The sequence below is a fragment of the Onychostoma macrolepis genome, chromosome 16 (genome assembly GCF_012432095.1).
Source record: "Onychostoma macrolepis isolate SWU-2019 chromosome 16, ASM1243209v1, whole genome shotgun sequence".
Classification (NCBI taxonomy): Eukaryota; Metazoa; Chordata; class Actinopteri; order Cypriniformes; family Cyprinidae; genus Onychostoma; species Onychostoma macrolepis.
The window spans coordinates 16,660,430-16,687,901 of NC_081170.1; the positions used below are offsets into that span (position 1 = coordinate 16,660,430).

Sequence of the window (27,472 nt, forward strand, 5' to 3'; positions counted from 1 at the left end):
ATTATTCAATTTCTGTACCTGATCACCTACAAATCTAAAGCAGTGTTTAATAAGTATCTTTGTTCTATTTATTTATTGTGCTATTGTTTGTAATTTGTTAATTTGTTTCACTTATATTTACCTTATATTTAACTAGTATCTTAATTTTTGCCATAAGTTTATTTATGAGAATACAAGATAACAAGGATACAAAACAACAATAAAAACAGCCATTTTATTTTTGTGGCAGGGCCAGTGAAAATGTTGTCTGGGCAAGAAAAAAGTATAACATATTATATATACATATTGTCAGTAATATAATTCATTGTAAAAATACTCACATTAGCCTTTCTCCTAACCAGACCTGGTGCATGTTTAAGGGTCTCTGCAATCTGGCTTTCAGCATCCATGCTAGTAGACCCAGGTTGTGATTTCATTATTGCCCCTAAATGGTTTAAGTAAAGTTCTGTTGGTTTGATATTTTATATATAAAAAAAACTTTTATACATAAAGGTTTATATGAAATATAAAACCTCTTAGAAATATTATGGAGTTATTAATATTACTTACTGTTATTTGATGTACAATTTTGCCCATTTGAATTGAAGTCATCTGAAAACCAAGCAAGTAAAAAGAAAAATCAAACACATACAGTACACATACAAAGAATATTAGCTTAAAAGGCTACTCCACTCAAAAATGAGAATCTGTGGTTTGTTAATTATCTTTGTCTTTTATTTGATTTACAAAAGTACAAAGAAAATACTTACAATGCTTTCACTGACCAATTTAAATGCATTTTGTAAAAACAAATATATTTTAATTTTCACAAATTGATTTTATTGCATTTTACAAAACGTCCCCATTTCAGATTAGATTTGTACATCTGGGATGTCGTGAGATTGAGTAAATAATGGGAAAATTTTAATTTTTGGATGCAGTACCCGATTTAACATTACTTACAATTTTGTCTTTGAGTATCTGTCCAGCTTCCATTGCCACTGGCTGTCCAGGCTGATTCTAGGCAAAAAAAAAAAAAAAGTAAAATTTGTATGCAAAACTTCACAATAGCACTTCATAAATTTTGAGGTTTTCAAAATAGACTCAAAGCCACTAGTGCTCTATCATGATCAAATTTTGCATCAAAGATAAGTAACATACTATGTTGGTGTTGATCCACATTTGAATTATGTTCATGACTCCATTCTTGCATTCTTGGTGCTACAAAAGATACATTATTGTGATTCTCTCATATAAACAATATTTAAATACATCTCTTTTAAGTGCGATAAGACAAATGCTGCTTTCACACATTAAACACGGTAACTGCTGTAAAACCAGTGGCGATCCTAGACTTCTGGGGTTGAGTTATGAATGAATGAAACACCTTTGTCTGTGTTCACTCCGTCTTGAATCACGCTCATGGAAGATACAGTGTCTCTTCCGTTTTTATTAGTCTCGAGCAAGAGACTGTAGGCTATGACATTCACGTTACACGATTTGACTGATTTTTACGTAGAAAGGGCAACAGCGCACAGCATAAAAAAAAAAATGAACATTCATGTTTTCATAATCGCTGGCCAAATTCAAAAATGAAACTAAAATTAAATCAACTTTGAAAGCAGGGGGGCCCCCTGGTGTTTCGGGGGCCCTACACAGCTTGCATACTTTGCGTATAGGGAGGATTGGCTCTGTGTAAAACTGCCAGATTGCCATTTCCAGTAATTCTACCATATCTGCTGTTCACACGCACAGCAAATTGTTTTTCCTTCTTTTTACCATTTTACAATTTTCCATAAAATATAAATAAATAAAATAAACAACAGAAAGAAAGAAAGAAAGAAAGAAAGAAAGAAAGAAAGACGTGGGAAAACATTACCTAAATGTTGTGTCATCATTGACTGAGTGCTATCCATATGTACAGCTGATCTGTAGCCCCCTGGCATCTCTGGATCAAAGACATATTAATAAATTACATCAACAATAAAATACTGATAAATTGTGTGATGTTTATCATTATCATCAGTTATCATTATCATCAGTTATGTCCATCAGAACTTTTGACTGATTCAAAAGAGACTTTTTGTTCACACAAGCATCAAAACAGTAATTTACAATAACTTCATATTCTGGACAATTGTCAGAACTGATATACTGATATTTTTCAAAAAGATCCTCTACACATGTCAAAATGGTAAAATACTCATCATTTTCCAGAAAAAGTTGTATGTATCTTGCCTTCAAATTGATGTGCCATAACCCTGTGTCCTTCACTTTGGACATCCCAGTTTGGTGTATTGCAGAAATCTAAAAAGGAATATTTCATTTGTGTTAGTACAATTACATATTTAATAACTATTCTGTACTGGCTATCAGATACAGCTTTTACATGGCTAGTAGATGGCATTCGGATTATGCCTTTGTAGTGGAAATTGCCAATTCAAATTAATAAACAAACAAACAAACAAACAATACCTAAATGTTGTGGCCTCATTGAATGGGTGCTATCGGCATTGATAGTTGCTCTGTAGCCCCCTGGCATGTTTGGATCATTGAGATAATAAATTACAGGGCTGCAATCATTTTTGGTATATGGTGTATTGTGTAAAACTGCTTATCTTCATTATTATTTATACTTACCACAAAATCCAGCTCTTGGCAAGCTGTCAAGACCCCCACATGTCTGTGATGGCTCAGGTGCTAAAAAAAAAGAAAAGAAAGATTTATATCATAATAATAATACCGTTGTTATATACAAATGACAACAAAATTAATTGTTTACTGTAAATAAATGTATATTGGTGTGGCCCAATGGTATACAAATTAAAAAATTAAATTTTCTTGTACTTTCGGATGAGTTCCTTCTTGGTTCCATTGTTCTCGGTGGAGAGGGAAGGGTTGGTATTTTTGCTGGTGGCCTGGTGTTGATATTACCTAAAACAATTTTATTAAATTTAAGTTATCATTTAATTACTTTATAAACCAAACAAGATATGTGAATTCATATACATACTGTCTTCAATATCTGTGATATCACTATCTGACTCTAAAAGGCGTAAAGGTGGTCTCTTCAGCCTGGTTAGCCTTTTCTCAGTGATGGAGGAGTCTGAGAGTTCAGGACACGAGGTGATTTGAGCTTTTCTCATGAGCTTATGGGCTGTCATGTAGTCAACTAAAGAAAAAAGTAATTTTTTGAGTTGGCATGAAAGGTACAACAATGTATCAAAGTATCCACCTTATTTTACCCATAAGAGCTGTCATGGCCATTTGTAAATTTGTAAACAGTACAGCCTGAAAAATAAGCAAATATATGGGACCCTTGTAGCAATAGCCAAAAATACATTGTATGGGTCAAAATGATTGATCTTTCTTTTATGCCAAAAATCATTAGGATATTAAGTAAAGATCAAGTTCCATGAAGATATTTTGAAAATTTCTTACTGTAAATATCAAAACTTAATTTTTGATTAGTAATATGCATTGCTAAGGACTTCTTTTGGACAAATTTAAAGGTGATTTTCTCAATATTTAGATTTTTTTGCACCCTCAGATTCCAGATTTTCAAATAGTTGTATCTCAGACAAATATTGTCAGATCCTAACAAACCATACATCAATGGAAATATTATTTATTCAGCTTCCAGATGATCTCAATTTTGAAAAATTGACCCTTATGACTGGTTTTGTGGTCCAGGGTCATATATAAGCAACTATAAAGAAAAAAAACTATAAAAAACAAACAAAGATACAAATTTAAATCCATCATCTCAAAAGACAAAATCTGGGTAATATTTGACGTACCTGAGGATTTAAAAACTCTGTGGACTTGTAGTCTGTTCCACTTTATTTTATCAGGCAAAGTCCTTTTTTTTAATAGACTTTGGACATTGTTGGGTGGCCAGTAGCAATAGATGTCCTGAGGAAGAAATTGTATAAATATACATTTAAAAAAACTTAAAAGTGAGGATTAGATTTTTCAACACAAAATGTTTAAAATGTATCTCTTTTATCTACATATTTTGTTTTGGTGTGCAAAATAGGAAGGGTCAGATTATACTCTATTTGCATACATTCATTTTGACATTAATTTGGCAATACATTTTTTAAAAACAATTAGTAAAAACTCCAAACTGATCACCTTTGCAACACCGCTGGTCATATTTCTTTACACATAATCATTGTTTGAAAGCACAAGATGACTGTAATATCAAATGAGATCATTTGGCCACCAAAACACAACAGTATTATTTCCTTTTAATTTAGTACTTTTAACAATCAGTTAATTTAATTAGCAGACGATGCAAGATACATGTTTTGAATCACTCTTGTTACTGAAATAAAGATGTTACAGTAATTCAGGCTACAGTTGACATGTTACAAAATATTTTACATAACTTGCATAATCAACATAAAATCCATGATTTTTGTAATGATCTAGTGACTAAGTTAGGTAATATAAGTGCATTTTCTAATATGGCAACTGTATTACTGAAACTATTTAAAACCGTAAACCAGTGAGATTTATGTAGCAAATATGCATATGTCTAGGTCTATACATCTTACCTGGTCTAATTTTTCTTTCCATGCATCAGGAATTACAGCTACACTGTGATCTGAGGTGAATTCCACAACTGAAAACATTCTGAAAGACAAGGTATATGACTATTAAAAAATAAAGTCAGTTGTACATTAATAGAGTTTTTTTATATAAATGTTACTTACACATGATATGTGTTTTAAAAAGATAATTTGTTGATTTCTACTTGTCATGATTGTGAAGAATAGTCAAATAGACTACTCTTTGCCTCTGATCAATCTTGATTGCTCTTTTACACTGACTGACTTTTTCTTTTACAAGGTCATTTTAACAGGATGCCGTATACACAGAGTGTGCCATTTTTAATCGGCATGTCAAATTTAGGCTATAAACGAACTACAGCACCACGGTCGCTCGCCTTCAGCGTCACCACCACCAGCGCGCTCTCGAGAACTGTTTCAAACTTATTTTTAACATGTTCAGTAAAGGATTTACTCTGTGGATGAATTTTAATCCACGCTACAGGAACCGTTTCATGAATAAATACAAAACTAGAGACAAACTAAAACTGAAATGAGACATTAGTAATAAATAGTATAGTGAATAAATGAAATAATCATAACTAAAGGACATTTAAAGCACGTATTTCTGTACATTTCGAAATAAGGTGCATTAAAAGTCAATAAATCCTTGATTAATATGAATATTTTAATTAAAAACGTATCCCCGCGTATTTAAATAACAGCAGAGTGAGCGAGTTTTTGGATATGGTAAGATTAAATTTATTTAGTGAACAAAGTACCACATTTCAGCTCTCATTTTGTTAGGATTGGTACACAAAATGTTATTTTATCCGTGCTTCAAGGAAATCCTCAATCTATGTTTTCTAACCGCTTCATGTGGCCGCAAACATTTAATTTTTAAGCAATATGCATCATTAAAGTTTAACTTTCACCACGTTAAGCCGGTGTTACACCAAATTCTGTGACCATCGTATTCTGTGACCCTAGTAGGCGCTGTTGTCACTGTTTAGCTTGAACTGTATCACACAGGCGGATTGGGCACGCAAACAGCGTACAGGTTTAAAGCGCCCGTGCACATTGTATGAGCGCGTCAACACAGTCTGGTCGCGTGCGCCGAATGAACTGTTCAAAACAGATTTCTTTACATCAACAAACATACATATGTATGTATGTATGTATGTATGTATGTATGTATGTATGTATGTATATATATATATATATATAGCCTAAGGGAAATTCTTTCCCACAGAAAGACTTTGATGTTCTCCAAATGTTATTTTAAAAATAAGTAAATACACTAAAAACATTTGAAAGTTTTAATATGAACACTACAGCTTTTACAATATTAACTGGCATTTATTTTATTTATTCATTTTCTAAGACTTTTAGTTTTTACATTTGCACTTTAATTTCTATTTTAAAAATTATGGTGTTAAATTGTGGCTTTTGTGCATTGTCTTTCTTCTCTCTGTCCAATTGCTCTCTCTCCGTTACTCCAGGTTCCTGCTCATAATTGACTGGAGAAGTGGATTGGCTGCTTCTGCACGCTTGCATCATTTAAAAGTCGCAACCGTACAAGACTGAGAGAGCACAGCTGTGTGTGTTGAGAGGACGCAGAGGTGTTAGTGTCCCGTTCCTTTTCAATTGTTGTTTCAAAGCTAGTCGAGATACACATAACACTTTGTTGTTGGCTTTTCTCTCTTTATCTTTTCTGTTGTTAATATTATTAATATTCTATCCGTATTAAAAGGTAAACTGTAAAGAGAGACAATGCTTGTAGTAGAATTCCTTTTTTCCTCTTTATTATTATTATTATTGTATCGATATTAAAAGGTAATGTGTTGATTGCATGCATAAGTACGCGATTGTTTTGTATGAGATGGGCGCCTATTTTTGTTTTGAAGAAATACATTTTTCTTCTGTTTTGGGACAGGGATGACACCTATATTTTAGTTAATTTTTGTTACGGCCCAGTGAAGGAGCAGAGAGGAGCAACACGTGTAACAGATAAATAAAAATTCTCCCACAAATTTGTTTGTACAATTACTTATCTGTTTGGTGAAAAAAATACAAGGTGACTGTGTGGAATGTTTCTATTGAAATGCTGATTACTCATCAGGCTTATTAAACTAAATAAAAATATCATGAGAATAAACAATGCAGTTGTTTGCAGAATAGCCGATTATGTGTCAACATGCAACAGCAATTATTCTTCATGAAGCTGACATCACACAAGAAGCAATTAAAGCCTTCCCCTTATAAGTTAGAGAATAAATAGAATAAATGCAAATCAATTGTGTGCTCAGGTGCTGATAACTTTAAGGACTAACTTGACTGATGTGCATGGTATATAAGCAGGATTATTTGCAAGTCACAACAATGCATCATGGATTCTAATATGGTAACTGAGTTTAAGAGGTATCTTCTCGTGGGGGAATATCCCAAAAATGCTGATAAACATCAGCGTTACATCATAAAGAGGAGAGCCTCAAATTTTTGCATGATTGGTAAGGGAATTAGCATAAACTATAAATAAAATAAAATAATTATGTGCAGTGTTTGCTGCCTGTAAATTGGACAATACTTAATAACATTAGATCAGAGTGCTATTAATGGTTTGCCAGTGTGAAACCATTGTAAAACCGTGGCAATAAAGCTACTTGAATCTTCATTTGCTAAGTAATTATACTTGAAACTTCTTTTTCAGTAAAACCAAAAAATAAATAAGCCCTAAATAATAAATAAAATAAAGGTACATGGAAGGACAGATAAGTTACCTGAAATGGTTTGATTGTTGTATCAGGAATTTTCAAACCCATAACAATGGGGTCACATATTCTGATGCCCCCTTTAAATAGATTAGTAGCCTGTTTTTGTGACATCAGCTTCATGAACATTGTTAAACATTTGTTGCATACAAAATGCAAAAATAGGTTACTCTGCAAACAACTGGATTGTGTTTATGCTCATGAAATTTTAAATTGGTTTAATAAGCCTGCTGAATAACCAGCATTTCTAAACAAAAATTCCACACTGACACTTTAATTTTTATTTATTGAAGAAGCGGTTAAGAATTTGTACAAACATATTCAATAACATTCAAGAGTATCTACAGGAGCCTGTATAACACTTAAGGCTAAAACATAAGCGGAGGAAATTTTTTAATTAAAAAATAAATAAGTAGATTTTTATCCATTTAAAGGTATTAGAAAATTAATGAATAAATACAAATTATTTAATGTAACAGCTGAACTGTTCATATTAGACCAAAAATCTTCCCTGGATGGATTATACAATAGAGGAGGTTTCACATCACCAGAATTAATTGACACGACCAGACTGTGTTGACGCGCTCATACAATGTGCACGGGCGCTTTAAACCTGTACGCTGTTTGCGTGCCCAATCCGCCTGTGTGATACAGTTCAAGCCAAACAGTGACAACAGCGCCTACTAGGGTCACAGAATACGATGGTCACAGAATTTGGTGTAACACCGGCAAATGTGGTGTTTACATGTAATAATCGTAATATGCGTTTACCTTATGGTGCGGAGAGTCTCCGTGTCACGATAAAACAAGCATCTTCCCTCTGAAAACGTGTCGCATTTCGGGGCAAAGCAAAAAAAAAACTACATCGAACAACAATATAAAATGCTGTAAACTATTCATTGGTTATCCTAAAATTAATTGAATTACAAATTATACTACAACTGGAAAATACTGTATATTGATAAACTGTTCGGCGTGATGACGTTTAATGTCTCCGCCTGTAGTCCCATTTAGCAACTTGTTAGCAACCGTCTTTTTTAAGAAACATAACAGCTTAAAAAAATCACGAGTGGGGTGTAACTGGTGTGTTTTATGTCGTAGAATAAAACGTGAAAGTATCTTGAGCCTGTGTGAACCACAGACCTTATTTTAGGGATTTAACCGAAATCCCATTCAAAAAACCCATTGACTCTGGGACGTTGGATCCGGAAGTGCTAAAATGCAATCGCTTCCGGGTTTTCGCCTACAAAGTGACATCATAGTTCCCCCACTCTTGGAGACGGAAGAAACTGCTTCTTGAAATTTTGTAGTAACACGATTGTCTGTATAATATGTCGAAAACGTATCACAACCGATAAAGAGAAAGAGAAGCGCTGGGGTGAAATCGCCTCAGTTTTGAAAGTACCGGGTGAGTGAAAGCTGCTAGCCTGCTAGCTAACATATGTAAACATAGCTGACTAGCTGATCACGTGAGGCGCTCCATCTGGCATGATAATCTTAATAATATCTTGTAGTGTGTGATGTGCCACGAATTTCAAATTTTGTAGTGTGTGCATGTTTAAGATTTGAGGGAAGATAATCTGCAAAGATTCTCCTTATGAGTGTGCTGCAACCATATTTCATAATCGTTTAGGATTTTAAAACTCCTCTAGTCTGAGCCCGGCTTAATATATATAACTAAATAGTGTCTGATTTTTTTTTTCTCACGAGGCGTTAATCGAAACCATGAATAGAGCAAAATTATCTTTGTTGTATTAACAACTTTGAAAAACTCATAACGGTGTAACCATTACACTATGTAAAAAAGAGACAAAAGAAACAATAATCGTATGCTTATTTTTGCTAATGCATTTAATAAACTAAGTAATATGATTTTGAAAATACAGCTCAGCTTTGCAGTGCTGATCTGATTGGTTTGGACTGTCACTCATCTGTCTTAAGTTTCGTTTTCCCAACATAGGCACGCCAAGTAGCCTATTGTAAAGTGAAGGAACTTGGAAGAAGAAAAGAAGTTCTTGAAAACTGTGACATTAACAGCTCGGTATTTAGCAGCCGATTTATTTTTCATTTATATTCATTTTCTACCTATAGAAATTTTAGAGCGTTTTTTTTTTTTTTTTCATCTCTATAAGTGAAGAGTCACTGGGTTACTACTGCTGGAACCCCAAAATAAAAGTAAGTAGGCTATTATTTGTTGTCAGTTTCATTATTTAATTGCTTTATTTATGTTCCTCATTAATATCAATCACTAAGTATCTTTAAAATTACATGAATCGCTTTATGCAAATAGCAAAAATAAACATCAAGCGAATGTTTTGATTGTATGGGGGCATTTGGACATTTGGGCATTTTGGAGCATTTGCTCTGTTCACAAAAGTTTTGATTTCCGCTAAATACAAATATTATAGTTTGACTATATAGGCTATTAGTTATAGTCGTATTCCTATATTAAGCGTTTATGATTATTATTGTATGATTCATCGTCTTTTTCATGTAGTGTAGCTGTAGTCTACTTAACCCATATATAATTTAACTGCCAAATTTATATATTAGCCTACATTATTTTCAGTATTTTTTTGTTTTGTTGCTAATAAAACTGAATATCTGTATTTATTAATCAATATAATTTATATGTTTCATTTTGCTGCTGAAGCAAATTATCCATTATTTCCATAATATTTGTTTTATGAATCTTGGTTAATTTTTACCCTGACAGGTAAGAGGAGCAGACAGGGAAATACAACGATAAAAGTTCTCCACAAAAAAAAGGTCAGTATAACACTGCAGATACAATCTAACCATCATATGCTATACCTTTTTCATTATTTTATTATGTAAAAATGTTAGTTTTATTACTAAATTGTTATTTGATAAACCTTAAAAAGCACAATCAACCAGAACTATTGCAGACCCTGACACCTTAGGAAGAGCAAAGCAAACACCACTGAAAAATATGATCATTATTGCAACAGAAATGATTAGCAATCAAGCTTCAAGAATAAGTTAATGTTGAAGTACACATACTTCTATATACATCTATAACTTTTACAGTTTAAAACATGGAAAGTCAAGACCCTGCTGTTGTTGAGGCAGTAAAGGCATCAGGCGAGTCCACCCTGGAAAATGCCACAGCAAAAGCTAAAGAAACATTTGACCAGTTAATGAATGTCTCACTTAACATTGCTGTGACTGGAAGAACAGGATCTGGGAAATCCTCCTTTATAAATGCACTTAGAGGTCTAAATGACGAAGATGATGGAGCAGCACTTACTGGAGTCACAGAAACTACAATGGAGCCCACCATGTATGAGCATCCTGCAGTGCCAAATGTGAAAATCTGGGACTTGCCTGGAATAGGAAGTCCAAACTTCAAAGCAAATAAATACCTGAAAGATGTCAAGTTTCACACCTATGATTTCTTCATTATTTTAAACTCAGAGAGGTTCACAGAGAATGATGTCATGTTGGCTAAAGAAATAAAAAAAGAGAAGAAAATCTTTTATTTTGTTCGTTCCAAGATTGACAATGACATTTCAGCAGAGCAAAGGAAAAAGGGATTTGATGAGCAGAAACTTCTTTGCAAAATAAGAGAGGACTGTCAGAAAAACTTGAAAGAACTGGGAGACCCCAAAGTTTTCTTGATATCATCTTTTGAATTGGAGAAATATGATTTTGAAAGACTTCAAAACACTCTGGAAGAAGAGCTTCCAGAACACAAGAAATCTGCTCTTCTACAAGCCTGGCCAGTGTGCTCTGCTGATTCTCTCGAGAAGAAGATCAAGATGTTTAAAGGGATGATCTGGGCTGCATCTCTCGCTTCTGCTGGTATAGCAGTCGTCCCTGTGCCTGGACTATCAGCAGCATGCGATGCAGGCATTGTGTTGCTTTTCTTCACAAGATGCTACTATGCCTTTGGTTTGGATGAAAGGTCACTGTCAAGGCTTTCAGAAAAAGTAAACAAGCCTTTGCTGGAACATGTGGCCAAATCAAAGTTGGCATCTGCCATCAAAGAAAAAGCAATGGCCAGATTACAAGTCTCTGTTGCACTTGCATCCCTTGCTACCATTGAATATGCTGCAAGTCTCCTTCCAGGTGTAGGAAGTGTTGCTGCTGCAGGAATATCCTTTGGTACTACTTATTACCTCTTGAGAGAAGGATTAAATGAACTGGCAGACATTGCTCGAAAAATCAGAAAAGAGGCTGAGCTGGACACACTATGCAGTAATTCGTAGAGATCCTAAATGTGTTTCTTTAAGAATGTGGTCTTTAAATGGTTTTGTTGGTTGATTTAATTACTATAGAGCATGTATGCATTTTCTGCTTCTGTTATGGACTTAATGGCCATAGCATGTTTGTTAGATTGTGTGCTGATTATGAAGGAGATTAAAGTATCACCATGTCTTCATACATTACAGTATTCAAAGAATAGATTACAATAGGCCTATTCATGCAAGCCAGCATTTCAGAAATCACAGACACTGTATTTTTATTTAATCTCATGCTGCATGTTAAATTATATTAGATTTTAAATTGTTCACAATTTGTGTTCATTTTCTATGCTGAAATTTGGAAAATGTTCTCAGTCTCACATAATGATGTATTTGTTATCTCATAATCACACCTCATACAATAAAAATACAAATGTTTTTACAGTGAAGAATTTAACAAGGCATAATGACAGAAGATTCTTCTGCTGAGTTGGATTTCTCTGGAGCTTTGCAGAGACTGGGAGAAAGTGACCCAAATGCAGCTGTTGCAAAGGCTAAAGAGCAGTTGGACGGTCTTGACAGTGTGACTCTGAATATTGCAGTGACTGGGGAAACAGGAGCAGGAAAGTCTGCCTTCATCAATGCATTTCGAGGTCTGAATGATGATGATGACGATTCTGCACCAACAGGAATAACCGAAACAACAAAGGTAGCTACCATGTACACCCATCCCACGAAGTCAAATGTCAGACTGTGGGACCTGCCAGGGATTGGTATGCCTAATTTCAAGGCTAACAAATTCCTCAAGGAAGTGAAATTTGAGACATATGATTTATTTATCATCATTTCCTCAGTGAGGTTCAAGGAAAATGATGTCTTTCTGGCCAAAGAGATTCAAAAAAAGCAGAAGAGGTTTTATTTTGTCCGGTCCAAGATTGATAATGACATTTGGTCAGCGTCGAAAACAAGAACATTTGATGAGCAGCAGGTACTTTGCACGATTAGAGAGGACTGCCACAGAAACGTGAAGGAGCTAGGAAACCCCAAGGTGTTCCTCATATCCTCTTATGACTTGGGAAAATATGACTTCCAAGACCTGGTAGATACCCTAGAGTCAGACCTTTCAGAATACAAAAGATTTGCTCTAGTCCAGTCTTTGCCTGTGTGCTCTCTGGCTATGCTAGAGAAGAAAAAAGAGGTTATGGAGAAGTTTATTTGGCTTGCAGCACTGGGCTCAAGTCTGGGTGCCGTTATCCCATACCCTTTATTATCTCTGGCCATTGACAAGACGGTTTTGATGGCCTATCTCGTAAGTTGTCATAACGCTTTGGGTTTGAATGAGCAATCACTCATTAAGCTGTCAGAGAGAATGAACAAGCCTCTCTCACAGCTGAAATCAGCTATAAAGTCTCCTTTAGCATTAGCAGTGGTAGACAAAATGGCAATTAGGCCTCGTACAGCTGTGACGAAACCAGTGAAAAGATTAGAGGATCTGCTTGATACTAGATTTCTTGTAAACAGTTTTATGAATGCGACTGAGGCCTTTAGATCAACACAGATTGTCTTGCATGGGGCACTAAATGACATGATAAATGACATGAGACAGGTCCTTCAAGCTGCAGGTTTGGATGAATAAAATCAAACTAGCAAAGAGATGTTTACCAAAATTTTATTTTTTATCAGAACATCAAAAAACAAAAAAGTTTATTGGCCATACGTCTGCATTGGGTAACTTGCACTTGCAGTTAAAATGTTTGTAAAGAAATGTTATAATGAATATTGTCCAGTTACGTTCTTCATATTTTGTAATAGTGCATGTTAAATGGAATACTTAGAATGATATGCATTTAGACAACAAAATGGGTGAAATGTGTGACTTTGTACTGTTTAAGGATATGTGGGAATCTGATGGTTTGTGCAAATATTCTGTCAACTCATTTTATTATACAGTTGTGGAAATGAGCAGTAATAACCTCATTGAATGTTTAACTTGTTTTACAATGGGCTTTAGGCCAAGGGTCAGAATCTGTTTATATGACCTTCTTCTAAACAACATATATTTTCTTTATATTCTATTTAATTTAAGTGAATTTGTTTTATGCATATTTTTAATGAAATTACATTCATTGAAACAAACAATAATAAATGTCAGGTGTTAAATTTCAGGATTTACTAGTATTACTACATTCAGGCTTGAAGGGGTTTGCTTTTATTATTGAAATGTGTGGTTTATTATAAACAGGGACAGAGTCTGAATTTAATTTAAAAAAAAATGTTTTCTTGTCATTATTTCCATCAACAAATATATAATTGTCATCCAAGCATCACTTTTTGTTTCATTGTGCTACCTTCTGCTTACACAAGTGTAGGACATATTGGCAGTTAGACTGCTGAATTGTTAGCAGTATTGGTTTAGTATTAGAAAGCAGATGGGTGTGTGAATACATAAGGTCTTAGTAGGAAAGAAAAAAAGCCCAACCATTTCTTTACAGGTTTATTCATCAGGTTTATGACGCATTTACACTTGATGAAGGTTTTTGAAATTTTGTAAGGTGTGACTAAGCTGTTGAGTTGGGTATCAGAGTAATAGATTAGTCCAGTTCTTATCACTGACACCTGGCATAGAGTCACAAAGTATTTGTGTGTGTTGTTACCCATAACAATATGACACATATAGAAGTTGACCTGAACATAAGAACATAAGTACATAAGAATAAACTACTAACAAATTAATTAACATAGTTTCAATAAAACTATTTCTATGATTTTCAGGTCCACTAAAAAAAATGTTATTTTATAACTTACCTACGGTCCATTACATGAATTTTTTAATGGTTTGCACAACAAGAGAGGAAGCATGCTGTATTTTTCATAAACATTTTATTAAATAAGAAACAGCCTTAACTGTGAAATGATATGTGAATCTGCCATTATTACAATCATTACAAATATATTTTAAAATAGTATTGAGATCAACGGTTCACATATTTTTACTGCAGACCAAATTCTACAAATAAAAACTGTATATCATCTATTCTTTTGCAATAATTAGGACAAAGCAATTGCAGCAAAATGTGGTGCCTTTTCTTATATTATTTCAAAGACATCTGATCAGTCACAGACAGAAAAATACAGAATTATACAGTATATTAAACAATTAAAGATTATTTAATTCTATTAATATATTATAATGCACACCAGTTGAAAACAGCAGTCATGTATAGTAAGCTTGAATATTTAATTGTAAATTAAACAGAAATCAAGTCATTTTAAAACAGTTTAATGCTGCATCATATCTTACATTTCTATGTTTTTTTTTTTTTGTTTGTTTATGTTCCTTTACTGTTCTTGCTATATAATATAAAAAATCACTTGTCCTGACAGTGTTGAGGTCACTGGAGAGTGCACTTTCCAGTCAATTTTGGTCTGGACCAAGAGGTAATGTTTCTTTAATTCTTCAACTGCTTTGGCTAGTTTTAAATGTTGTGCTTTCTGCCAGTCTGATACAATGATGATATAGAAGTCATAACAATTCAAGTGCTGTTTCATCTCATACATCAAGTATTCAACATTTAAGTTTATTGATCTTATAAAACACATCATAGTAACAAACACGTTACTAAAGCAAAGCAAATCATTTATCACACATTTTAATCATATATTTCAACAATTAAGTTCACTGAACTTATAAAACACATAATACGCTTCGATTTTTAAATTAAATATTGTTTTTAAGCAATCCGAATTATGAGGACTCAAGAAATCTCATCATAAACCACATCTACATTGTTATATCAGTGTAGATCCCATGTCACTATACAAATTTGTGTTCTGATAAATCATAAACAAGCACACGCATACATAAACATTTCAAGAACATGTGCATTCACCCTGCTGGCATATTAATGTAGTCCGGTTTGTGCTGAATACAGTATAATCAGACTTTGGCCATTAACGTGTTTTAAGATACTGAAAAAAACACAAATGTCAAAAATTCTTCAACCCCAAAACTCCCAAGAACCCAAAGAATTCTATATATCATAGTAATAAACATGTTACTAAAGCAAACCATTTATCATACATTTTAAACACGCATTCAACATTTATGTTTATTGTGACAGATCCGATGTCTTTGAAATAATATAAGAAAAGGCACCACATCATTCTCTTCTTTTAAAGAAGGTGGCAGCGTATAAAACTGTTATTATATATAACACGCTGTATAAAATAAACATTTAATATAGTTTTTGGTCGCAATAAATACGAAAATGATGCCTTACATTTTTCAGAGTGCTTAGAGGTGGATCTTTATGCAATTCATTACACGTATGAAATATTCCCAAAATAAAATAAAATGCAACAAAAAAATTTGAAGTTATAAACAATATTAAATATAAACAAAACTCGCAGCTCCTCTTTGGGGGAGTCTCCAATGTGAAACCGAGGGTCTGCTTCAGACCCTGACAGACAAGGGAGGGTGAGGGTCGAGTTACAGAGATGATCTGAGATGTTAGTCCGCTAACCTTTTTTTTTTTCTAAGAGAGTCTCCCTACTTCAGCTGATGTCCGGTGATTCTTATTTCAACTAAAGAATAATTTATATTAGATTTATTTCACATCAATCACTTTAGTTTCTTAAAGTTTCTTATTTTAAACATAATCTTCAAAGTTGAAACCCCTCCCTCACGCACTTAATAAAACATGTTGTCAAAGTTTTTCTGTATGTTTAAAAATAAAACTAGAAAATATTTAATATTTTAAATGAATACGAAGGCGCTTGTGTTTGTCACAGAGCTGACGTATCTCTTATCTCAATCGCGGAGCTGGTTATAGAGTGGGGGAACTATGATGTCACTTTGTAGGCGAAAACCCGGAAGCGATTGCATTTTAGCACTTCCGGTTCCAATGTTCCAGAGTCAATGGGTTTTTTGAATGGGATTTTGGTTAAATCCCTAAAATAAGGTCCGTGGTTCACACAGGCTCAAGATACTTTCACGTTTTATTCTACAACATAAAACACACCAGTTACACCCCACTCGTGATTTTTTAAAGCTGTTATGTTTCTTAAAAAAGACGGTTGCTAACAAGTTGCTAAATGGGACTACAGACGCTGTCGGAGACATTAAACGTCATCACGCCGAACAGTAGGGGTGTCCCCGACTAAGGATTTTCATAGTCGAATCGGAATTTTCGAATCTTGCTGACAGTCGACTGATAGTCGAATCATATGTTTTGGGGGCGGGGCAAAATACATTACCAAGAGTCAAGTCAGACATAAATACTGACGTTAATTAACACAGGGAAAATGTGTAATGGACGCCTCGCAGATACAAACGGAGTAAATAATGTTTTATGCTTTGATTAAAAGATAGTTTAACATTAAACGTCAGCGAAACCCTAAGAATTCACAACATTTTTTACAATAGTGCTCTCATTATAACGTTATGTATATGACAGTTATTAATGTTCTGCATTTCTGTTTTGAGCTGCGCGCGCTGAATGACAAGTAGAATGACGCATTTGATAGAAGGTTTTTAAATCAATGGGATTTAACTCATTTATCTCATATAGAATACGCTTCATTATTTATACAACATAACGTTAATATAACAACTTATAGGCTATCTGCACAAAATGCCCCATGCATGAACATGTCTGCGTCTGAGCGGCTCTGAATGAACTCCTTTTGTGGACGCGTTCTTCACGCAACAACGTGCAGAAACACGGGAACTAAACTCTAAAAATTCACAGCGTTTTATTATAATAGTGTTCTCATTATAATGTTGCATGTATATGACAGTCCCAGTCACAGTCATTAATATTCTGCATAGTTGATTGTCCTGCTCGCGCTGAACAAGAGATAATCAAACGAAGCGCTTTACTGCAGCGACTCAACCAAATGCATCTTATACGAGATAAATAATATACACGATATATATAAACCGGCTGAAATGTTTTGAAATCACTTGTATTCTACCTGATCGAAAAAATGTATATTAACTTATTGGGAGAAAACCGGTAGTTCCATGTGAAATCAGACATTGAGCACCCCCATATAGCCAAAATGGCATGATCATAACACCCCGAGAATATTCGACTGTGAGATTGGGAGTCGAATCAGGCTGTGGCTGTGAGGATCTGTTTGGAGTTGGCATTCCCTATTTTTAAAAACCTTTGTCAACTTGCTTTCTTTTGTAATATCATGTTTGGCCTTATATTTACTAGGAATTTAATCTTTGTAAAAATAGGAAATGTAATAAATAAATAAATGAAAATAATATAGATTTAAGAGACTTGTGAACCGTTAAAACTTAACTACAGTATTACCACTATTAATATGCAGTCTTAACAACAAAAGCATATGTTGTATTAGCGGCAGTGTTGGGCAAGCTACTTGGAAAATGTAGTGAGCTAAGCTAACAGTTACTCTTCTTTAAATTAAGCTTAACTACACTAAAGCTACAGCCCTGGGAAATGTAGCAAGCTAAGCTACGGCAACATGGCAAAAGTAGTTTACTACATCCAAGCTATTTAAAAAATAAAAAAATTAAAATTCTATTGAACCAACATCATACCAAGTCAATGCTCTCTCAGTGATCAATAAAACTGTCAGTCAAGCAGATAGACAGCCATGTTCAGTTAATTGTTTATTCAACAGCTGTTCCAAACCAATTTGCCAACATAATCAGTATCAAATACAGGCCGGATTGACCTCAAATTGTGACATACACAAATAATACATTTTTGCTGTCGGCCGGAAACCTCCTATTGGTAGTTGGTATTGTGGCTTTATTGTATACAGATACATTTATATAAACGGTAACACTTCACAATAAGGTTCAGTAGTTAAAATTAACTACTGTAGTTAACATGAACTAAGAATGAACAATACTTCTGCAGCATTTATCTTAATGTTAATTTCAACATTTACTAACGCATTATTAAAATCAAAAGTTGTTTGTTAACATTTGTTAATGCACTGTGAACTAACATGAACTACCAATGAACGACTGTATTTTCATTAACTAACATTAACAAAGATTAATAAATACTGTAACAAATGTATTTTAATGAAATCGTATTGTAAAGTGTTACCATATAGATGTTTAGGCCTACAGATAGGCTTATTTGCATCGTTGCATGTGTCATTAGATATTAATATAAACATTTCACCAAAATCAAGTTCAAATACGAAGCTTTTGACCAGCAAATGTGTTTTTTTGTTTGTTTGTTTTTTCTCCTGACTCATGTCCCGTTTTCTGTCATTATGTGGGCGTTCAGTTTTTTTCTGTTATTTGGCCAAAGTATCATATTATGAAAGATTCAGCGCTTCGCACGAGCTATTTGGCTGTGACTTGACAACAAATGCTAGAGAAACTCTTCTCCGCTCCTCAAAAACAAAAAACAAACAAAAAAGCATTAGCCTTTATAAATAGTGTTTTTTGAGTAAAGAAACCGCTGTACTTATTCAATCAACAGTTCTTTATTTACCTTCAGACAGCAAACAAGCGGAGAAGCTCCAAACTGCGCGCCGCACTTCATTGCCGAAAGAGGCGGGAGGAATAATGAGGTTTGACTGACAGTTTGAGGAGCCAATGGCGTTACGAGCTTTAGTGTCTGTGGCGTCACTTACTGATCCAGGATCAGTGATCCGTAGCTGTTATATTTCTGATTTGAGCTCGAGTTTCAGAATGCTTTCTTTGGATAATGTAACGTTAGCTTTTGTTGACGCTACCGCGCTACTTGATTAAAAAAAAAAAAAAAAAAGAGCTTAACTACCGAAAAGCTATTTGATTCAGAAAGCAGTGACGCTACCGCCACTCTACTGAGTCCTCATAAATTTTTGCTGGCATAAAAAATCTACGAAACATGATACTCTGTCAACATTTTATGCAGTAACATGTTTAATAACATCATTGCATCATCTCATATTTGGAGTGTTTGTAGTTCGGGGTCCAATGAACTACATTGGACTAGATACCAATGAAATGGTGCCTTGGGACATTTTCACATGCAATTGAGCGCTTCTGGATTTTAAAAATGGAGAAATAGTCAACTAGATGGTGGTATACAGCATGTAACACAAAAATAGTTTCTACCATACTACTTGCTTATTAATTAAATTTTTTTCGGCTGTAGGTAAATTCATGACGGTCTTACCAAATAAATCCACTTACCCATTATCCATTATGTCGTTTATGCTATAACTGATGACACCTTTAAATTATTGTCATAAATCATTTTTACTTAGATCAAATTTTGTTTTTATACACAATTGTTTTTTGAGTCAAATTAATTGAGAAAAAAAAACATTAAAGTTAAAATTAGTATCCATTTTCTCTAAAAGATTTAGAACTGAGTTATTAAATGCGTAATTTGCTGAGCCTTTATTAATTATCAATTATCAGTTAAGCCACAGGTCTATTTCCCCAATGTGCTCTTGATATGGCCTATGATATCTGCGTCACATAAACCTACAGTACCATGACTGGTGCCATTTATTTAAAAGAAGAAGAAGCAGAAAGATGAAAGAAGAAGAAAACTAAAAGAATGCACCTAACCACTTCTGAAACAACAGAGGTCAAATATTTTAATACAAATGGAGTTTTGCCTCAATCCAGTAAAGGGCAGCAGAGACATCCATAGATCATTACAACCAGCATTTTCTTTTTGTGAAATACTTTGCTTTAAAAGTGTGCCTGTTCTATCTTCCTTAAGAATACAAAACATGATAGTTTATGCACTAAATAAAGAATTTTAAAGTATGTATTCTGTATTAAATATTTACTCTGATTACATTATAATTAATATAATTTATTTATTATAGTTTGCTTATAGAATCGACTATTGAATTATTTGTATTGTTAGTTACTTATTTTAGTTTTCTTTTTTTGCATAAATGCTTAATCACAGAAAATAAAATGATTAAAATAAATAAACAGTTTATTAAAAAATATATATAAAAAATTCAGATCATTAAAAATCAAAACTTAAATTATTGAATGTCTTTATAAACAAACTGTTATGATGATGCATTACATTACGTGACTGTTTGACATGTTTTTCATGGCTGAACAGTCAATGACAGGTTTGTCATCTTTGATAATGCAAGTCTAAGATGATAAATAAACAATAAATTATTTAATATATGCAATAAATGATATTGTTATTGGTTGTTTGTAACTGGTGTTCCTTTCACCCGGAAACAATGTAAACATCAAATAGAGAGCGAATTTACATGAACAGATAAAAATAACAAACAATCAAAAGTACATCCTACCACACTGCCTGTTTCCTCCTGTCCTTCCCATTATTACAGCTGGCTTGTTTTCTGAGAAAAAAAATCCTGAAAATCCTGAGAATAGTCATATTAAGTGACCAGACAGTCTAAAACTCTGCCATCAACTCTTTATCTAAAAGTAACTTGGCAGAATTCCATGACAAGGTCGTTGAAGTCAATCTTACATATTATTTTCATGTGTTGGAACAAAGTAATAGGCCTAGCTGATGTATATTTTATGTTTGTGATAATTAAAACTAAATTTGGGCACTCCAGCTGCAAATCAAGTAGAGTCATTCAAAGAAACAAAGTCTACATTTCTGCGGCACATTATTCACAATTTTTACTAAGGCAAAAACATAAGAACTTACCTAGATAGGTTTTAACTATTAAAAACCTATAGGTTAATATGTTAATATGTATCGTCATACATTAGCTTGTTAGTTTGGTGAAGTAGCCTAGAGAAGCGCCTCCTTAATGCAGTTTGATTGGTCGGCAAGAATCTACTGCTGAATTGCATTTGGATCGTCACACGAGTCGGTGTGCTTCGAGAAGTTCAAGGTATGTTCAAAATTCACCTCATTAAATGAATAGATATTATATAACCAGTATAGCATATATGCTGTATTATATTTTTTAAAAATAGTTTTACCCATGGACATGAGGCGAAAATTAAAAACAAAAACTTCACTTTTGTAAATAGACTAACTGGTTGTTGACTATTTTAATTGCGCATACAAGTAGGCTATTGTTTTTCATACACAATTGAGATTTTACTGAGTTATCTTATTATTTCGGCGGTATTTATTTTTAAAGTTTATTTTTATATATTTTTATTGATAAGAAAAATCGTGTGACATCATGTGACTGGCTTGATCTTTGGTATTTAATGTTTAATAGCCTATTTGTCAAGCATTCAGCCTCGAAAAATTCAAATATTACCTATTGGCATGAAACAAACTTGTTTGATATATCGCAACACATTAAAATATAATCATGTATAATGTTTAATTCATTAAAAATACATAAAAATGCCTTTCAATACATTTTTTTTTTAAGTTAGCTTAACTGTGTTTAGATCCTGCCAGCATGTCCCACATAGTTACAGCAATAAACTTAAGGAATTCCTGTAAAGTATGCCAACTTGTTTTGAGAACCAGCAAATATGCCTTGCATTCCATGACAAAGACTGGTAAGAGAAAACAGTGCATTGCAGTGCTTAAATTAAATGAAGCTTAAAAAGTGATTAAAAGATACTCCCCAAACAAAGTATGTGTGTACTCATTTTGTGGACAAAATGCCCCAAACTCCACCCCGATCGGGAGCTGTATGTAGGGTGTTTTCAGATGTAATTTCTTTTAGAAGTCGCAACACATGTCTTTTATAATTGTATTAATAAAGCTATTAAAAAAGTAGCTTGCTACACTGCAAAAAATGCTTTTCTTACTTAGATTTTTTGTCTTGTTTCCAGCCAAAATATCTAAAAATTCTTAAATCAAGAAGGATTTTCTAGACAAGTAAAAATGATTGTCTTGTTTTCAGCAAAAACAAGTCAAAATTAAGTGTTTTTGCTGGAAACAAATAATCTGCCAATGTGGTTATATCAAACAGAAAACAAGATTATTTTGCTTACCCTGACAACAGCTTGCATGCCATTCCCAATGGTCCCTATTACTGTGATCAAACATCAAGCTAACTTTACAGGCATTGCAGCAAGCAGGGGCGGCGTTTGCGTATGGCAGAGTATGGCAGTTGCCATACCCTAGCCCAGTCAGGTGCTGTGAAAAATTATCCAAACTTGAGTCGATTATAATTCGTTTTTATTATTTTAAATCAGAGAGTTTTAAAAATAGTAGACCAATGATAAGCATTAAAATAACTTGTCAGTAAAACTTCGTAACGCCATTGGATCATCGAGCTCTCAGCGAGACCTCGTAACTTCACCCCGCCTCCGTTCAGATTGACGCGCCGCGCACAGCCTGGAGAAGATGAGATCTCTGCTTTTTCGTATAATGCAAGGGTAAATAAATAATTGATGTTTGAATAATACAGCGTTTTCTTTACTCAAACAATATGACTGTAAAGGATAATGTTTTTGTGTGTTTGAAGAGTGGAGAAGAACTAGTTATTTGCCGTCTATATACTTGTGTAGGCTACGTTTTAAATATCCTGTGCATTATGTGCATAAGCGCTTAATTTGAGATTTTGGCCAAGTGTATTAAACAACAAAAAAAAAACTAAGCGCCCATCTAGCTACAATCAAAGTTATATAACCTGCAAAAGTTGATGAAAGCATATAATGCAATGCACTTGCTGCTTCAGATAACAGTTACAGCCATTCTAAGGACAGACAAAACACTCCATCTCCGTCATTCTCTGGTCAAAAACATTATTAACTCCATTTGAGCTTGATTTTCATATAATGTTAAGTGCAAGTGTCTGATACAATACCAACGCTAACGACGCAGTGTTGTTAAATTATTTATTTTTTTGCACTCCCCCTCCCCCTCGCCATACCCTATGGTTTTGTGAAACGCCGCCACTGGCAGCAAGTACAGTTTCTTTGTTTACATGAGCCACAATTATAATGACAGTGAAGGAAGAAAAACATTGTGACTAAAAGAACCAGTTTTGCCAACTGCTTTGCGTTTGCATTAACATTTTTCCTTATCCCCCATTCATTGTTCATTTGGTTCATATTCATGTTGTCTAACTTAACTGTCTACATTAACTAATCCTATGCTGTTGGAGTAAACTGACCCATACATGCTGTCTGTGCTATTTTCTCTTGACATGGCAGAACACTCCACTCTCTAATAACTAATAGCTATTTATGTTTTGGTGCTTGCAAATTCCAATACTAGTATTTTTTGTAATTTAACAGTTTTCAAGTACAGTACAGTGAGACTAATGCTTTGAGGATTTTCATCAACTCTGAAAACTGTCAATGTCAGTTACAGGATACTATACCACTAATGCATCACAGCTCAAAAAGCTTTCTTTAGGCTTCATGAATAAAGTAATGTTTAAGGTATTTCTATAACTTTTACAGTTTAAAACATGGAAAGTCAAGACCCTGCTGTTGTTGAGGCAGTAAAGGCATCAGGCGAGTCCACCCTGGAAAAGGCCACAGCAAAAGCTAAAGAAACATTTGACCAGTTAATGAATGTCTCACTTAACATTGCTGTGACTGGAAGAACAGGATCTGGGAAATCCACCTTCATAAATGCACTTAGAGGTCTGAACAAAGATGTGAATGATGATGATGATGATGATGATGCTGATTATGATGATGATGATGGTAATGATGATGATGATGATGATGATGATGATGATGACGAAGATGATGGAGCAGCACATACTGGAGTCACAGAAACTACAATGAAGCTCACCATGTATGAGCATCCTGCAGTGCCAAATGTGAAAATCTGGGACCTGCCTGGAATAGGAAGTCCAAAATTCAAAGCAAATAAATACATGAAAGATGTCAAATTTGACACCTATGATTTCTTCATTATAATTAATTCAGAGAGGTTTACAGAGAATGATGTTATGTTGGCTAAAGAAATAAAAAAACGGAAGAAAAACTTTTACTTCATTCGCTCCAAGATTGACAATGACATCAGAGCAGAGAAAAAGAAAAGAAGATTCAATAAGAAAAAAATTCTTAACAAAATAAGAGAGGACTGTCAGATAAATTTGAAAGAACTGGGAGACCCCAAAGTATTCTTGATATCATCTTTTGAATTGGAGAAATATGATTTTGAAAGACTTCAAAACACTCTGGAAGAAGAGCTTCCAGAACACAAGAGATCTGCTCTTCTACAAGCCTGGCCAGTGTGCTCTGCTGAGTCTCTCGAGAAGAAGATCAAGATGTTTAAAGGGATGATCTGGGCCGTATCTTTCACCTCTGCTGGTGTAGCAGTCATCCCTGTGCCTGGTGTGTCGGCAGCATGTGATGCAAGCATGGTTGTGCTTTTCCTCACAAGGTGCTACTATGCATTTGGTTTGGATGAAAAATCACTGACAAGGCTTTCAGAAAAAGTGAACAATCCCCACCTGAAAGATCTGGCCAAATCAAAGTTTGTTACTGCCATCAAAGAAAAAGCTTTGACCAGAATTCAAGTCTCTGCTGCGCTTGCTACCGTTGCTACAGCTGAGTTTTTCTTGAGTCTCGTTCCAGGTGTAGGCAGTGCTGCTGCTGCAGGAATATCCTTCGGTACTACGTATTACCTCCTGAGAGAAGGATTAAATGATCTGGCAAATACGGCTCGAGAAATCAGAAAAGAAGCTGGTGTGGACAAAATATAATGACTCCTAAAACAGTGGTTTTTAATTCTGGTCCTGGGGTTCATTGACTTATAGAGCGTGAATGCAATTTCCACTTCTGTACACATTTATGCAAAAGCAATATGATGTGTAAGAAAGCCAATCACCTCAGTGTGTTCTCAAGAATATTTTTTTATGTTAGATGTTCTTTTAGAAATATGAAAAACGTCTACCAAATCAAAATCATATGGTCCAACCATGCTGAAATACAACCAGAGATTATATCACAAGGAGGACCCCAGCAGAACATTGTGACTGTGTGTCTAGGTTAATAAGTAAAGAAAATTATCAAATAAACTTACCTTTCTACACTGCAATTTCTGAAGCTATAAATAAAACAAAGATTAGGAGTACATTTTGCAAGAAAATATTAGACTATACTACTGCTATCCTACAATACTTCAAACCTTCACATCATTTAATGTTTTCTAAAAATGGTATAAAAGTTTAAACACTGTATGAAACCAACATAGTTATAGTTACAAACATGTAATTACAGTATATACTATACTCACCTTGCCTTTGTCCATCCTCCATCTTGTCCAGAAAATCTGAAAATATCTCTGCTCCAAGTTAAGAAACCTCACCCTTAAAAGTGTCCATGAGTTATGTGATGACACTAGGAACACATGCGAGTCCAGTTTCTTCTCCTTCAGATATTTCTCACAGTCTTGTCTCATTTGATCCAATGCATGTATTTTAGAGAATTTGTTTTTCTTTCTATGTGCATCATCAATTTTTGTTCTAATTAAATAAAATGGCTTCTTTCGTTGCTCAATTTCATCAATCAACAGCATGTTGTTTTCTCTGACTCTCTCTGATATCACAACCATGAACATGTCATATAGGTCAAAGTTCATTGTCTTTACATAACTCTTGGATGCAAAGGAAGGGGTGCCCATCCCTGGAAGATCCCACAGTCTGACGTGTGGGAGATCTGGATGCTGGTACATGGTTGCTTGCTTTGTGGTTTCCACAGCTCCAGTTGGAGCAGCCCCAGTGTCATCAGGATTCAATCCGAGGATCGCATCGAACACTTGTGCTGCAAATACTCACAACACAACCAAATACAGAAATCCAAAACAGACATGCGCTCATTATAGTAAAAGTGTAGTGTTTTTATTTTGCCACATTGATTACCATTTGTATAACCACAGTTGTTCAAATAGCATGATGAAACTATATGGTTAGTGTAGCAAAATTTGTGGTGCATGGTTTAACTATAGTAACCATTTTTTATTATTTTATACAATAAATAAATAAATATTTATTTTGAAGTAAAACCATGGTTGTTTTTTGTTGTAAAAGTAGCCAATAGTACAGCTCGTTTCTGTATTTGTTTGTGTTGTGAGTATTTTCAGCGTGTTTCTGTATTTTGTCACGTTGTGAGTATTTGCAGCAGTGTTGTCAAACTGATGAAGATGTTTTCTTAATTTGTATGTGTTTTTTCTATTTGCATGTGTTTTTTCATTTGCAGTGCGTTGAGCTCTCTCATATTATTGAACCACTGCATTTGGCAAAATGCATTTGCGGCCGGCGTCGGGGCGATAGCTCCCATCCTGGGATTGTCACTGGCCTGTGATTACAGCATCATGAAGAAGTTTTTTCAGCAAGTCTTCACAGGCTTCGGTTGATCAAATCAGGCTCTAGAGGCGCTATCAGAACGAGTGAACAAACCAGTGGAGAAGCTACCCACATAGCAATTTTTCTTTGGCCCAGCTCCGGCCCACACAATCAGCTTTTGCTTGGCCCACATACCGCAATGACTTACGGTCCTAGTGTGTACCAAGTCTGGATTCCAGACAAGGGCCACACATGGGCCAGAACTGGCCCAAGTCTCAGCCAAGTTAATTAACCATAACTGGCCCTGAACTGGGCCAGTTATGGCCCATGTCTGGAATCCAGACCTGGTCCACACTAGGACCGTAATTCATTGCGGCATATGGGCCAAGCAAAAGCTGATTGTGTGGGCCAGAGAAAAATTGCTATGTGGGACCATACCTGTATGACCATAGCTGGCCCTATTCTGGCCCAGACAGCAACATAGTGTTGGCCCAGATCCTAGTGTGTACCAGGTCTGGATTCCAGATAAGGGCCACACATAGGCCATAACTGACCCAAGTCTCAGCCAAGTTAATTACCCATAACTGGCCCTGAATTGGGCCAGTTCTGGCCCATGTGTGGCCCTTGTCTGGAATCCAGACCTGGTACACACTAGGACCGTAAGTCATTGCGGTATGTGGGCCAAGCAAAAGCTGATTGTGTGGGCCAGAGCTGGGCCAGAGAAAAATTGCTATGTGGGATCTGAGGTCCTGTATGACCATACCCGTATGACCATAGCTGGCCCTGT

General features: G+C 34.7%; 3 protein-coding genes across 18 annotated transcripts in view; 2 read left to right on the plus strand and 1 right to left on the minus strand.

Annotated features, from left to right (window-relative positions):
* The window catches only part of LOC131521766 (uncharacterized), a 29,014-nt gene extending 6,219 nt beyond the window's left edge, over positions 1–22,795 (minus strand). For 8 of the 11 annotated variants that reach the window (XR_009266358.1, XR_009266356.1, XR_009266357.1 and 5 more), the window contains exons 1-13: positions 22,427–22,795; positions 4,542–4,620; positions 3,780–3,894; positions 2,993–3,151; positions 2,827–2,913; positions 2,620–2,679; positions 2,455–2,514; positions 2,218–2,286; positions 1,859–1,927; positions 1,141–1,200; positions 943–999; positions 550–591; positions 321–424 (exon numbers count right to left, since the gene is read on the minus strand). Coding sequence is in view for 2 of the 11 variants with exons in the window: in XM_058746811.1 (XP_058602794.1) it covers positions 321–424; positions 550–591; positions 943–999; positions 1,141–1,200; positions 1,859–1,927; positions 2,218–2,286; positions 2,455–2,514; positions 2,620–2,679; positions 2,827–2,913; positions 2,993–3,151; positions 3,780–3,894; positions 4,542–4,620; positions 22,427–22,449 (984 nt within the window). In the remaining 9 variants the exon portion in view is untranslated. Of the gene's footprint in view, positions 1–320; positions 425–549; positions 592–942; positions 1,000–1,140; positions 1,201–1,858; positions 1,928–2,217; positions 2,287–2,454; positions 2,515–2,619; positions 2,680–2,826; positions 2,914–2,992; positions 3,152–3,779; positions 3,895–4,541; positions 4,621–8,077; positions 8,217–19,004; positions 19,062–22,426 lie in introns of those variants that run through there. The other 3 variants (XR_009266362.1, XR_009266361.1, XR_009266363.1) reach the window with 3 other exon arrangements.
* LOC131521765 (interferon-inducible GTPase 5-like) lies at positions 8,564–13,828 on the plus strand. Of its 6 annotated transcripts, XM_058746805.1 has the most exons (5): positions 8,579–8,714; positions 9,267–9,347; positions 9,439–9,481; positions 10,023–10,075; positions 10,358–11,977. In XM_058746805.1, the coding sequence occupies exon 5, from the start codon at positions 10,366–10,368 to the stop codon at positions 11,536–11,538; it is 1,173 nt and encodes a 390-aa protein (XP_058602788.1). In that variant the 5' UTR covers positions 8,579–8,714; positions 9,267–9,347; positions 9,439–9,481; positions 10,023–10,075; positions 10,358–10,365; the 3' UTR covers positions 11,539–11,977. The 6 variants fall into 6 exon arrangements, with proteins under 6 accessions (XP_058602792.1, XP_058602791.1, XP_058602788.1 ...); XM_058746809.1 differs by having other exon boundaries at positions 8,564–9,347; positions 11,960–13,828; XM_058746806.1 differs by lacking the exon at positions 9,267–9,347 and having other exon boundaries at positions 8,611–8,714; positions 9,398–9,481.
* On the plus strand, positions 21,321–25,913 carry LOC131521764 (interferon-inducible GTPase 5-like). The gene is made up of 2 exons (XM_058746803.1): positions 21,321–21,354; positions 23,846–25,913. Exon 2 carries the CDS (start codon positions 23,854–23,856, stop codon positions 25,102–25,104), a length of 1,251 nt encoding a protein of 416 aa, XP_058602786.1. The 5' UTR covers positions 21,321–21,354; positions 23,846–23,853; the 3' UTR covers positions 25,105–25,913.
* The last annotated feature ends 1,559 nt before the right edge of the window (positions 25,914–27,472 follow it).